Here is a 14045-nt window from a genome sequence, read left to right on the forward strand (position 1 = left end):
TTCCCAGGATGGAGAAGTTTGGAAAGTAATTAGCACTGATCAGGAAATTACTGCGTCGTAATTAAAATTAATTATGTCTTCATTTGGGATGTAACGTCATATTGTATGATCATTGTGCGCCGCAATGTGTAGAGCATACAGAGTGTCCGTTTCTGGAGTCCAACCGCGGGGATCGCGGCTATCGGAAGAACGGCGAGGTCGGGCGGATTGGGGCTAAGTTGCGCAAATATTTCCGCTAAATGATAAGATTTGACCGTAACACGTGGTACGTCGTCGTGATCAGAAAAAAAGTTCAGCCCGACAGGGAGAAAATCTAAGATGGCGCCCAATAAAAAAACCAGCTTGATGATGGTTGTCGAAAATCGAAACGGAGGATGTCAATAGTGACACCGTCACATCGTAAAAACGAAAAAGTGACACTGATGAAGTCTGAATCCGTTTAAATGATCGCGCCAAATAACTCGAGGGTTTGTTTGGTAATTTTTTTTCGATTACCTCCCAAAATCAGCTGAATTTTTTTAATTTGGAAGCTTGAACTCAAAATTACGCAATTTTGCCCTAACCGATCTGACGGCGGCTCTTTTACGATTTCCAAGATGGGAAATGGTTGACCCCCAAAAACGAACACCCTGTATGGCAAAACGCGGCCGTTGGAGTTCTGGATCTTTCACACACCAATGGAATTTGATCGGCGTCAAGACCAGACTCGGCATTTGTCTAAAACAATATGGAGAATAATAATGTTTTTACGACATTTTCCTGAAACTGTCCAGGAATTTTTATCTAAGCAAAAATGCTTCTTTTACGTCGGCTTCCCGTTTTTAACTCTTCCTATGCATTAATGCCCTAAAACCCCAATTTTAAGTTCAGCGTGTTCTTTTGTTGGTTTAGGGATTTTGTCCGCATCGCCTATAGCGAGTTAGTTTTTTGTAGGGGTGAAAAGTTGATGGGCAAACACGAAGGGTTTTAGAACAGTTTGCTGCCCTGATCAATATTCCCCTAAAGTGAATACTGATTTCCGCCTTTCCACACCTTAATGTTTCGCTCAAAAGTCATGTCGAGTAGGACTGAACCCGCCCTTGATTTACAACCTTCAATCCAAATAAGATAGAGGACTAACCGGACGCACCTGACCCCGATGAATTCCACCCTTATTATCCAGTTACGAAACGACCCATAGTCCTTTCGATTTATTACTTCTACTTTCTTTGTTTTTGTAAGGGCCACCCTAAAAATGATCGATGTATTTTGTATAAAATATTCAAATAGGACACTACACCCTTCTAAATTTCTCACAGTTGCCAAGCAATCTCTCATAACCAAAGTGCTTCTTGCTTTGTGATCTGTGTAATTTTCCAAGATTGGCCCCTTCACCCTGTGTTATTAAGATTTGTCTAATCGTCCTAAATTATACCTGTCTCGCGTATATTACACAAGTGCAATATAACTTGTTAGATTCGATGTTGTTACCTGACTTGTACTGAGATGATGCGAAACTTCAAGCTTATTAAACTGAAAGTAAGTTGGGAGCTACAGGAGGATTGCTACTGTAAGTAAATTACTTATTTCCTTGTAGTGCAGGAACTTTAAGAAGACGCTTAAATCTGGCAATTTGATGGTAAGATTAATCCTAGAGACAGTCACGAGCAACGAGCAAGAAAAAGACTCAAGCTGCAATGTTTTCGACAATGTTTTCTGACATCATGAGGACTATGGGAGCAATGTCAGAAGACTAACAAAGTGGAGGTGATCGGATACTTTTAAATATAACGCGTGAAGGTGAGAGTCGCGATATGACCACACCACAGGCCAGACCTAAACCAATTGGACTACACGCCCAGAATTACGACAAGAGCGACATTTGATGATTTAATTTTCTGAATCATTAACAGAAAACGAATAATAAAAACTGAAAATCGTGTTTTGAAAAGTTAGAGTTGTAAATGTTCGAGTGTATGTGTCGGCACTTGAGCCCCGAGTAGAGCTTAATTAAATCTGCATCATCTATTCTTTTATTTATTTAATTAATGTGGGTGACTATTTTTATCACTTTTGTCCTATTGTGGTGATTAATTTCTTTGTTAAGCTCCCGAGCATCAAGGAAATCTATGTGGCATCTTGCATATTTCCCCTCTGCAACATGCAATTATTCTTGCGAGAGGAAGTTTCCTTCTGGAGAATGTTAGTCTGCCTGGGTTATATCAATTCCCTCACGCTTTGAATAAAAGGTACAATACGCCACCTCTAATTGTTCTTGATTTCCATTCTTCAGTCTCGTACTCAGGCCATCTGTGGATTTTGGATCTAGCAGAACGTGAATAAGAGGGGAAAATTAAAAAGGGAAAAGGAAAGTAGATTCGTGGTGCTGGTTACAAGATTCAGGATCTGCGAGATTTATTTGAGTACACCGATCATGCTGCCGCAGATCTGGTAAAATATGATTGACAGGTCAGCTTTGCCTTCGCCATTTTGATAAGAAAATTATCTGGCTCGGTGCACATAAGTGTAACTCTCTGTGGTACCAGAACCGACATTTCTGTGTTAACCCCATTTCTTCTGTTCCATTTCACTTCGGAAGGTTCGTGATTGTTGTAATGATAGGATCCATTACGGCAACTCATCCGTACCCCTTTCTCCAATATAAATTCTATAGATATTTGAAGTTTTAGAAATAGGAAAATGCCTCTTTTCCGCTGTTAGAAGTCCTGAGCAATCTGCAAACTGCAGTTTAATAACCCAACCTGTCAATTTTCTGGAAATTTCATTGTTGTAAAGCAATTTGCTTTAATCGAAGAATTTATTATCAAATGAGAAATCGAACTGCTAAGTGAACAGCAGACGTATTTTCCGCGATTAATAGTTCAAGTTCGGAATTTTTAGCTTTTAGGCAAGAGAAGGCAGAATGAATATAAAATGAGTAATTTATGAACAAATAAGTTACTTTTTCTAATTACTCGAAAATATCAGTTTCGTCTCTCTGTCCAAAACTGAAAATTCAAAATTCGAGCTGCTAATGCAATAGAGACATTCATTACGACTGAGCCGAGTTAATGATGGCTATTAAGTCCTCGCTCTATTATTGCCCTTTAATTTATTAATCAATCTCGATCAAAGCAAATTTTGCACAAACTGCCTTCAGCTGGTCCTAAAATATTAATACAATGTCACCAGCAGGCATATTGCCTCATTTTCATATAAAGTAATTCGGCCTATTTCTAGTTTTCCTGAAAATCTCGAAAAACTTCCCGAATTCAATTTTCTGCCTGGAATTCTTGCGTGCTCACAACGTGACGGAACGATTGCCTGGGAAAACGCTTTGCTCGGTATATTCGTATATCTGCTTTGCTGTTTATGACACGTCGTATAAACTGCTTCCAAGGGATTAAAGTGCAACAGTTCACATTAACCAACGTGTCCATCAGACACGATAAAATTATGCACTGTAGCGAATTAATTCGCTTTTGCAGTCCGGAATGGATTTAACGCACCAAAATTCGCAAACAACATCAGTATATCAATTCGATTGAAACTAATGACGAAACCGCAAAATTGCGTCAGCCCGAAACGTTTTAATGTGGCACAATTGGGGCCCCGCGTTGACCAAAACACAATGCCCAGCTAAAAATTGAATGTCCGAAATGCAAAATGCGATTTTAGGTGTCAATCAGGAAAATTCCAGACTGTGAATTGCAAATCCCGTTGAAAAAGTCAGTTCACTGGGCCCTGACACGTCGCAGTTTTCTTTCGAATGAAATTCATGACTTGATTTCGGCCTTCGCATTCAAATTGAATAAAAACTGTCTGTGACGTAAACCTTTCCTTCAAGTTCCGGAATTATTACTCCCAAGTCAGCACTGCGGAATTTCATTAATCCCACTTGAAAATCTTATTATCCCAATTTGCTCGACTTCATTGTCCCGATTTTCTCGTTTAACCTAAATTTGAGTAGTATATTAACGATGTCCCCCTGCTTAACAGGACGGCGTTCTACGTATACGAATGTTCGCTCAAGAGCCTCAGCATGCTCCATCCGACATGCTAATCCACTTCGAAGATGCAGTCATTGAAGCACCACTCATTGTTCTGTTTGAAGTTGCAAGTACAGTGTGGGCCGGGAAACCGAGGTTTGGTTCAGAAAGGCACTTTTCTCGGACATTCATTTTCTGCAACAAAAAATCACGAAAATCGAGGATCAAAATCACGCTCTATCTCGGGAACTTTGAAAGACGTCGAAAAGCGGTTTGAGGCGTCTTGAGCAGCTCGTCGCGACGATTAATTTGAGCTATTTTTTGATGAAACTGAGTCACGTCTGGCCGAGTTGTCGCGATTCAAAATTTGAAAAGCGGCAAAAATGGGCATCTCCGCCGCTTGAAAAAGTCCGGTTGGTGCAGTAATCCATGTGGTCGCCCTTCAGGGACACGATCAAGTTTCAATACTTTTCGCACAACCCCCGTAGCTTTTTTTAAATCTGCACAAAAATTCTACTGGGACAATGGAAGGTGACCCGGTTCACATTTGTCTGCGACTGCAGAAAAATATGAAAATCTACTTTGTAATCCCGTTATATGTATTTATTTTTATATTAATTAGTTATTAGGCTGATCCTTTCGATTGAAGTTAATCCGTGGGTAAGTAAACCGCGATCCGGATCGTGTTTGCACCTATTGCGCTGCAGATAGCACTGCTGGAGATTAAGATTATCAACTAGTTTGGTAGCACCTTTAGGCGAGGTATAATTCAAAGGCAAAAATAATGACCGTTTTCCTTGAAAGTATCGTTCTCGAGAAAGTATAAGTTCCGTTTTGTTTGTGTTAGTTCATTGCGGTCCTGTGTGCCTACGGTTTTCCGACGGATTGAATTGAAGTAAGATAAAAAAACAAAATTTTTGTATAACGGGTTATCATTATTTTTCAATCGCAGTGCGCTGCCAGTCATAAACGCGCGCGCCGATGAGCAATTTACCACAAAAAGTATATTGTCGATAGACAAAAGATGAATTTAACCATGATATGCCTCTGATATTTCGCCCGACACTCCATTAACGCACCACTTGCGGTGTTTTCATGGAACTCGTTTATCTCTGCTTGAAAAAATAAGTGAATTCCGTAGAACAATGGAAATAAAACATGTTCTTTTTTGAGGAATCCTTGGAAACGTCCCTAGACCATCAGCTTGTCCCATTCAGATGCATTCAAGTGCAGTATCTTAATACTACTAAATGAAACTATCTAGATTATCAAAGAAAGTCGCTCCAGCTCGGCGAATCGCATGATTTTTCTGGATAAGTCCATTATAGAGGATGATTCAGAGCTATCAGATCAAACGTCTAGGAATTATTCGGTGCAACAAAAGAAGACATTTGAGCATAAGCATCCCTCTCCGGAAATGTCTTCCTAGGGTGCTACGGCCTTATGATGCGCCAAGAGAGTTATGTGCAAAAACGAGTCTCGTCAAGTTTTGGCACTTTTTAATTTTAATTTATTTCTACAAAATGACGTCGGAGTGACCGTTCAAAATGCATTTTGATTTCATATTTAGCATTTAGGTAGACGGTGCGCATAACAATGGAGAGGCAGATGCGGTCGAGCTTCGCGACCCCCTAGATTACCCGATCCGACACCTTCAGATTCCTTTCAGCGGGGACATGCACAAATAAACTGGAATAAAGCGTCCCAAAAATCGATGAAACTCACTGTTGCACCCAACTGCCTTAAAGCATCACCAGGCCGCGGTGCCTTAGGAGGGCATTTCCGGACGTGAATTCCTGCCATACTTAAATGATTCCTGATGAATAATCCTGAGAAGTTTGACGCCATAGTCCTGAATCGTCTTGTACATTACGTCTCGGAGTAGATCCAAGGACTTTTTTCCGTCTCCTGTTTGCCGGAGTGGAATAATTAAAAGTTAATTAAGCCGACACTTTGCATAGAGGTTGACTTCTCTCTGTAAATGGACGTTCGGACGCCCCTACGGGCGATTAAGGGAAGAAAATTTCGCAATTTCACAAAAGATACAAACCGTCTTTCTGTCGGTAAGTCTGGCATTCGGGTAAATTTTGTTTATTACAGTTCAAGTGATCTGACCCAAAAAGCTCTTCGGGCTGCGAGTCGGCCGTTTGATGAGCAACGCGTCTTAATGGGCCTCAGTCAGTTTTAATCCAAACAGCTCTCTGTAATCTTCCTGCTCAGATGGAAATTTTTCATCTTCCCCTTTAATTAATCAGCCCCAAGGAATCCTCCTCGGTTGGATAAAATTATTCATTCAACAAAAGACCCCCATAAATCATTAATTTCGGGTGCGGATTAAATCATACTCCCGAAAATTTACTACGTTCAATTTTTCCAGGCTCGAACCTTCTTTGGGACAAGAAACTGCAGAATGAAAATCCCTTTATAATGTAGGATTTCCCTCGGCTATTCACTCGCAGCTCGCTAACATCGTCGACATACAATTTGCTTTCCTCGGAATAGATTCCATTCCATTGATTGCTTTCAATATTTTTCTCGCTCGGCTAAATCAAACCCCGCCGTCTCCCTTCGATCTGATAAATTATGTTTACAAGAAATGTTGATGTGTCGTAGCTTTAAAATTAATTCTTTCAACCTTTTTCTGTCGCAAACCTAATTCAAATCGAACTCCCCCGATACCAAATTCAACGCAGAGCTTCTCAAGTTCCTCTCCTCCATTATTTTATCAAGGGGGTGCTCATATGCGTCAATTCAATTATTGTCAAACGTATTTTACGGTGCGATACCGGCAAGAGACGTTAAGTTTTTCGCTTAGGTAAGAGCTTCCGGGGTCAATTACTTTGTGAATGTCTCTTCCACTCAAGGAAATTTACACGACGAGTGGAAATATGAACAGGCTGACGTGGGATAATTTTAAGTCATAATTACCGCGTTTCCATGTTTTTGGTCGAACACGAGCGGAGAGACCCGGCAGAAACGACTTCCAGAGACAATAAATCATGGCGTATCGTCAATCATAGAGGTACCATTTGACGAGAAGACAAAAGCGATTTCATCGATTTTCAGCCTCTACCTATACAATTTTACCTTGCAAATCATAGCAACGATCGTGATAGTTGGAAAAAGAAAATATTTCTGCCTGCGATGATTAATGCAAATAGATTGCGGGACATTTCACTGTCCAGTCCGAGGCAAAAAGAAATAAATTGAGGTTTTCAACGTCCTTATCGTGCTACAGAAATGGGACATATTCTAATATCTATTCTAATTAACATCGTTTCCCTCACTCGAGAGCCGGAGTTTTAATACTTCACGCCAGTTCGACCCATTTCGCCCACTCGTTACGTTCGGTTGGACCGGGACGGCGAGACGGGGGTGCCGGTTGGACGCGGCCGATGGCGACGGGCGTCGGTTGGACGCGGCCCGTTTTTTAAGCGACTAGTTGAGGTCGACGCCTTCTTAGCTCTGACAGTGTTTTTTAGTAGTCTACATCGCCATTCGCGTTTCGCTGTTGCCGACTCACTAGCCAACCTTCCTAATAAAATAATATGGGATTATAGCGTGTCTCAGCGCCAGTTAGAGAAGTGACCTAATTTGGTCATATTTTCATTTAAACTCTGACGACTTTAAAGCCGCGTTGATTAACCTTGGCTTGGTCCAACTATATTCGACCTGAGCTGACCGCACACCAATCTGTGATAAGAAAATTCCTTTTGTGTATTTGTAATTGCATGTACCAGGTATACCGGTATGAAGTGAGCGTCAGGATATAATTGTCTCGATACAGGGCATTTGTTGTAAACAAATCTTTTTTTTGTTTGCTTGGTTGGTATGCAAACTGACAAACATATTTAGTGCAAATCAAGTCCTTGAAGAAATAACAATATATTATTTCATTGTGCCAAAAATGTCGAATTTTGTACCACAAAATGATGATTTGCGGAAAGCATTAATTTTTTGCTTTCATTCGAAGAAAAGTGCTGCAGAGTCGCATCGAATGCTTGTCGAGGCACATGGTGATTATGCTTTATCAGAAGCAACAGGCAAAAGATGGTTTCAACGATTCGGAAATAACAATTTTGATGTGCAAAATGAAGAACGTGGCAGACCACCAAAAAAGTTTGAAGACGCCGAACTGCAATCGATATTGGATGAAGATAACGCTTTAGATCAAAAGCAAATGGCGGAAATGTTAAATGTTGCACAACGAACAATTTCTGATGGTTTAAAAGCTACGGGAAAGATCCAAAAGTGTGGAAAATGAGAGCCGCATGAATTGAATGAGAGACGGATGGAGAACCGAAAAAACACCTGTGAAATTTTGCTTCAAAGGCACGAAAAAAAATCAGTTTTGCATCGAATTGTTACTGGAGATGAAAAATGGATTTATTTTCAAAATCCTAAACGGAAAAAATCATGGGTTGATTTGGGACAACCATCAACATCGACTGCAAAACCTGATCGATTCGGCAAGAAAGCAATGCTGAGTGTTTGGTGGGATCAGAAAGGTGTGGTGCACCACGAGCTTTTAAAACCTGGTGAAACCGTTAATTCTGTTCGCTACCCACAACAATTGATTAATTTAAACTATGCATTGATCGAAAACCGATCAGAATGGGCAGGGAAGACACGGAAAGGTACTTTTGCTTCATGACAACGCACCTGCACCCAAAGCAACGCCGGTTTAGGACACCATCAAAACATTTGGCAGGGAGTTGCTACCCCATCCGCCGTATTCACCAGACTCGGCTCCTTCGGCCTACCATTTGTTTTCATCGATGGGACACGCATTGGCTGAGCAGCACTTCGATTCCTACGAAGAAGTAGAAAATTGGGTGTCTAATTGGTTTGATGCCAAAGAGGCACATTTCTATTGGCGCGGTTTTCATAAATTGCCAGAAAGGTGGTCAAAATGTCTAGGCAGCAATGGTCAATATTTTCAATAAATATTTTTTTTCTTTTCTCGTTAAAATTGGTGTTTCACCCCAATTTTGTGGTGTCACAAAATAGCGCTCATTTCATACCGGTAGACCTGGTATATATAGTGAAACCGGGCTTAAGCCATCATTGAACAATGGAGATCGGCCAATTTTTTCTAACAGATCAGTTGTGGCTAGGGAGATATTGCTTGAGCGAGGGCCAGAAAAAAGCGTCCTGCAAACATACATATGTCCGGAATCGCTTTATTTTCGATATACCGGTTGTTAAAAAAACAACTCTGGTATTTTCGTAAGAGTTCGGCAGTCACTTAAAAGAAAATTGGATTCATGTATTCTGGTTAGTCGCAGTCATTTTATTTCCATTTATTTTGATATCTTGGCTTGTATGAGGTTGGCACAGCAGCTTAAGTGGCAAAGTAATTCACAACTATTGACACTTCATCGCTGCAGCTTTTCCTCCTACGTTTCGATTTTCCGGAATCCCCACGAACTTTGTTTTTTCTTATGGGATCATCTTGCAATGGAAAGACTTCAAAAAATATATACAGGGCGTTCCTAAACGATGTGTGGATATTTTAAAGCGGGATTTTACGTGAAAAAATAACGATAGTTTGTCATGTAAGCTATGTACCGAAAGCTTCGCTACGAAAGTACGGGGCTGCAAAGTTTCAGGAAAAATATGGAACTTAATGTTTCCGAAACCGCTTGAGATATTTCAATGAAATTTGTTCTGTAAATATCGTTTATAAAGGGGCATTAATTGCAACAAAAATGTGCGATTCAACGCAAAGTTATTCAAAACTAATGGAATAGAAAATTTCATTTTCGCCCATGGCAGCATGGCAGGTGAGCCCTCCGAGCACCTCACACAACCCTCTTTATTATTAACTTCTCTTTTGTTTCTTGCGTCGTCGTAGGCAGAAAAAATCGAAATTGAAAAATGTGAAAGTTCAACACGGTGCTTAGAAGAAAAGCCAAAGCTGGTGATAGTTGCGGAAAATCGAAACTCCTAAACCACGGGACTTTACCGACACGACGTGTTAACCTTATTAGTCGCCTCCATGAGGAACGTGTAAGAATGGTCTTTTTAATAACGATCTTTAACGGCAATTTTGTGAAACTGATTTGGCTACTGAAATGTAATACTCATTGCACAAATTGCGAGCCGTAACGCGATTTGAGACAAACCAAACTGAGCGTGCTGTTTCTAATTTGAAGTGAAAATTACTCGGAAAATCTCTTGGCAGACCGGTGCAGTTACCGTTAATGGCGCCGCAAAATACCCAGTAATGGGGTTGGGCCCTTTATAAATAATATAGGGATGCTCTCGATTGTGCAACGTTCAATTTTACACTAAGGAAGGCAAAAAATGTAACAATAACTGTATATTCAATTTTTTCCTCCAACGAAGAGTTCGATTTTAATTACAATTTTCCCGCACATCTAAAGAGCTTTTTAACCAGCTCGTTAAAGCGATGAAAAGGGGGAGTTGACAAAGACTGACTAAATGTCCTTCAAAATACAGGGTCTGAGGGAAATAACTTTTGTAAATTTAATCAATGATTAAGGACATCATTTTGAGCAAAAAAGTTCCTCGCGATGGGGGTCGTAAATACAACCGTTTCCTCGAAAAATAAAAAAAATATCTTTTGAGAATTGGCAACGTCGCGTCGTGTTTATTTCATTTCGTTGCCTAGGTAGCTGCATAAACTAGGTATGTAAATGTACACAGGTTTTTCGGGTTCGATTCCTGTTAACTGCGCATCCACTGCTCTATCAATTAACCCGCAAAGTCAACTTGGACGACCCTTTAAAGCGGTCAGGTTTCCCGGGGTTCGGCGCGGCGATGCCGCTTAAGTTTACTTTTACCGGTCAACCAGTATTGTTAGTTATTAATTAAGTTTTAAACTGCTTTTAGCAATGTCATTTTTGAATAATTTTTATGTTTTTGCTACACATCACCAACCATCAGCATCTGCCAAGTACGTTTTTCATCATCAAGCTTATCGTAGCTTTATGCTTGCCAACTTTAACATTTGTTTTCTAACCATTACGTATTTGACCCCTGTTGTACGGAGCTTTTTTTGCACAAAATAACGTTGTTAATTATTGTTTAAATTTCCGAAAGTTATTTCCCTAACACCCTGTATGTCCGACCTTGTACGACATCTTGCTAAAAGCCGATTTTTCTGGTTAAATTTAATGAAGGCCCTTTCACCTCATTTTATACTGTGGGTAACCGACAAATATGACTTCTCCGTGCCTCTCAATTCATCATTAAGCTGTATTTCTGTTATTGTTGATTTGTTCGTTTGATTGAGCTCAAAGGTGACTAAGTGGATATATTTGATTACAATTGGTTTGAATTTGAATGACCTTATATCGACTTATTTTTAAAGGAAATTTGCTTTGCAGAGGTCTAATGAGGGCTGTTAAACGGGGTAATCTCCGTCCCAACTTCGTCTTGGGAGTCTATTCTTGTTTAGGTATTGTTCTACCCACGAAAGCCGTAATTGTCCTTTCCGCAGCTTTTATTTCAATAAAGGCTTCGTTATTGAGTTTGCTCCTCCGGTTCAGCAATAAGGGTTGTGAAGTTTAATTATCGTTGTTTCTAACGATTAAACCAATTTTAAGATAATTGATTATTTCCCGGTAGCGTGTCCGTAACGACGACATGTCCAGGAAAATCGAAATAATTGAAATTTTATTACGATTCTACGATCAAATTTTTCTTTTCTTGTTCAGGTTAGTACAAGTTAGTACGCTGTTCAACGCGAAACATCTCACGTAGACAGGAAAATCGAGTTCCGAATTCTTACTCGAAGAAAGCGACACAGAGAATAGGTTGCGCGCTCGCTATATGATTCTATTCAATATACGGGGTGTCCCACTGGAAACGTTGCGCATTTGGCTGGAAAACTAAAGCTGAAGCAAGAGCAATTCTTCAAATCAGCTTAATTCCGATAAACTAATTAGAAGTTGGTCGCGTCACTCCCTTAAACATATAAAGATATCCAAAGTTGGGTTTATAAAAACTAAAATTGCCACGATGTTTGGCCGAAAGTCAGTAGTGCGCATGCCACAATTTGTAGTAGAGGAGCTGCAAAGCACCGTTTTCCCAACTGGGGAAAAATGAGTGTGAAAACGAAAATTAAGAGAACGCAATTTGTAAGGGTTTTCGATATGGAAAACGTGTTAAATACTTTGAACGTTCCGAGTCTCAATTGCTAAGGGGCGACTGAGGAAAAATGTAGGGTTTTCCATCCTGTCATTCACCCCTCAGAGTTTTGTGCGAGGAGGCCCTAGGAAAGGGTGAATATGTAATCTTAACATAACAACTAAAATATATGGATGTGCAATTCCATTCCTGTATAAGTCAGTTTCGCTATTATTCTTTGACCGTTACTTTGTTATTTTTGTTTGTATTTTAGTTCATTATTTGTTCGTTATTATAATAATTTTTTTCAGTATTCTGATGATGGTGACATGTTTGTCCTCGAAACGGTGACAAGGACACTCGTTCGAGCCCTTAGTAAAAGGCGAAGGTTATTTCGAGTCAGTTTTAACCGAGAATGGGGTGCCGTTCCACCACTTTACCAACCCCAATTTGCGTGCGAGGCCTATTCCCAAACAAAATATTTAAAAAAATCGCGAATTGGTTACCCAAACCGGTAACGACGCGTAGTTACAAATTGGGCCCCGAACACTGAGCGTCAATTCATCTCATTTCCGCTGGCTCTAAATAATGGCCAAATGCGAGGGTCTCATTTCCCCTTGTAAATAATGTCTAATAGCGGAAAAACTACACACTCCACCACACTTCGAGCTGAACTCCCCAAATGGGCCTGAAGAAACTTCCGCAAACGTAAACCTCCAAATCAACTCTAAAATTACTGGATGAGCGATTTTACGTGTATAGATGTACTCAAACAAAGCTAAATTGCAACAAAACATTTCCTGATTTACAGTTCCAGCTCCTACGCCCGCAGTTACTGCAGCGGAAGAATAGAGGAGAGCAGCACAATTTAGAGGGAATTATTGCGAATTTACCGATCCACTGGACATCGTTTTATGGCCCTACGAGTAATTTGTCCACGGCAAGTCCGGTTGATTTGAAACTGGACGAAGAGAATTTAAATATTTCTGAATAAATTACGAAATATTCTCTAGGAGGCAGTACGTGAGGCAAAGAAGGACTTTAATAAACCGGACAGATTGCTTAAGGGCAGAAAATAGACCCGACAGCTCGATAAATATGGGGTAAAACAATATGGTGTACATCATAATATTTCAAGCTAAATTAAACACTCTGGCGCCCAGGACCCCAATCCCCGTTCGCTAAATTAGCAAATCAGATATCGAATGACATTATTATCCAAAGGGATCATTTACAAAGGGTCAAGCGTGATGTGCGGATAAACATGACGTTGGGGCGAAATAATATAGCGACATGGTGACCCGGACGGTTTTATCTCGCCGTGGATAATAATTTCTATATTAATTTGAGGTCAATGTCCCGTTTGTTTGTTCCAAAGGTTGTGACGACTCTTATTACAAGCAAAGATGTGGCCATCATCGACTCCTTCGAGGGGATCTAACAGTTTATCCAGCCATCGCTCCAAACCGGTTTACAACGGTTCTCAAAACTTTAAACCTAATTTGGAACTTGGCTATTTTGCTCAGTAAAATGAGAAACTTGACAATTGAGAGATCAAAAATACAAGAAGGAAATCGACGTAGTTCCTTTAAACAAAATTTTATCGAAGGGCGGTGGCTTCAAAACTCATCCAGAAGCAAAACAGTTTTGGCCCTGCTGCGAGAAACGGGTCCCTCCGCAATAATCCAGAATAATGCGTATCCTTGTTCTGAGCCTGTGCGTGTGTGTATTCCCTTATTCCGTCTACTGTAAAGGGATGTGGAAATTAATCACTATTAGTCCTAGTCGATTGTCATTTAATTTGATGTTTGCGGAAACAGCCATATATCTCAATTATCCACAATTGTATTCCTCCCTAACCCTCAAATGACTAGGCTGTTCAAAGAGACTCTACCCGTATATCTCCATAAATTAAGTTCTAAGGACAATTAATCAATTGAGCAAATGGACTAACATTACTATTACATTATTATCACCTTA

At 40.2% G+C, this 14045-nt stretch overlaps 1 protein-coding gene across 4 annotated transcripts in view; it reads left to right on the plus strand.

The window, feature by feature from the left end:
• SPR (Sex peptide receptor) overlaps positions 1–14045 on the plus strand; it is an 86817-nt gene that overhangs the window by 30394 nt on the left and 42378 nt on the right. The window contains exon 1 of one of the 4 annotated variants that reach the window (XM_066292182.1): positions 4726–4863. The exons of 2 other annotated variants lie outside the window; for them this stretch is intronic. Coding sequence is in view for 1 of the 2 variants with exons in the window: in XM_066292179.1 (XP_066148276.1) it covers positions 9236–9245 (10 nt within the window). In the remaining variant the exon portion in view is untranslated. Of the gene's footprint in view, positions 1–4725; positions 4864–9194; positions 9246–14045 lie in introns of those variants that run through there. One more of the 4 variants, XM_066292179.1, reaches the window with a different exon arrangement.

This window comes from Euwallacea fornicatus, chromosome 17 (assembly GCF_040115645.1).
Source record: "Euwallacea fornicatus isolate EFF26 chromosome 17, ASM4011564v1, whole genome shotgun sequence".
NCBI lineage: Eukaryota > Metazoa > Arthropoda > Insecta > Coleoptera > Curculionidae > Euwallacea > Euwallacea fornicatus.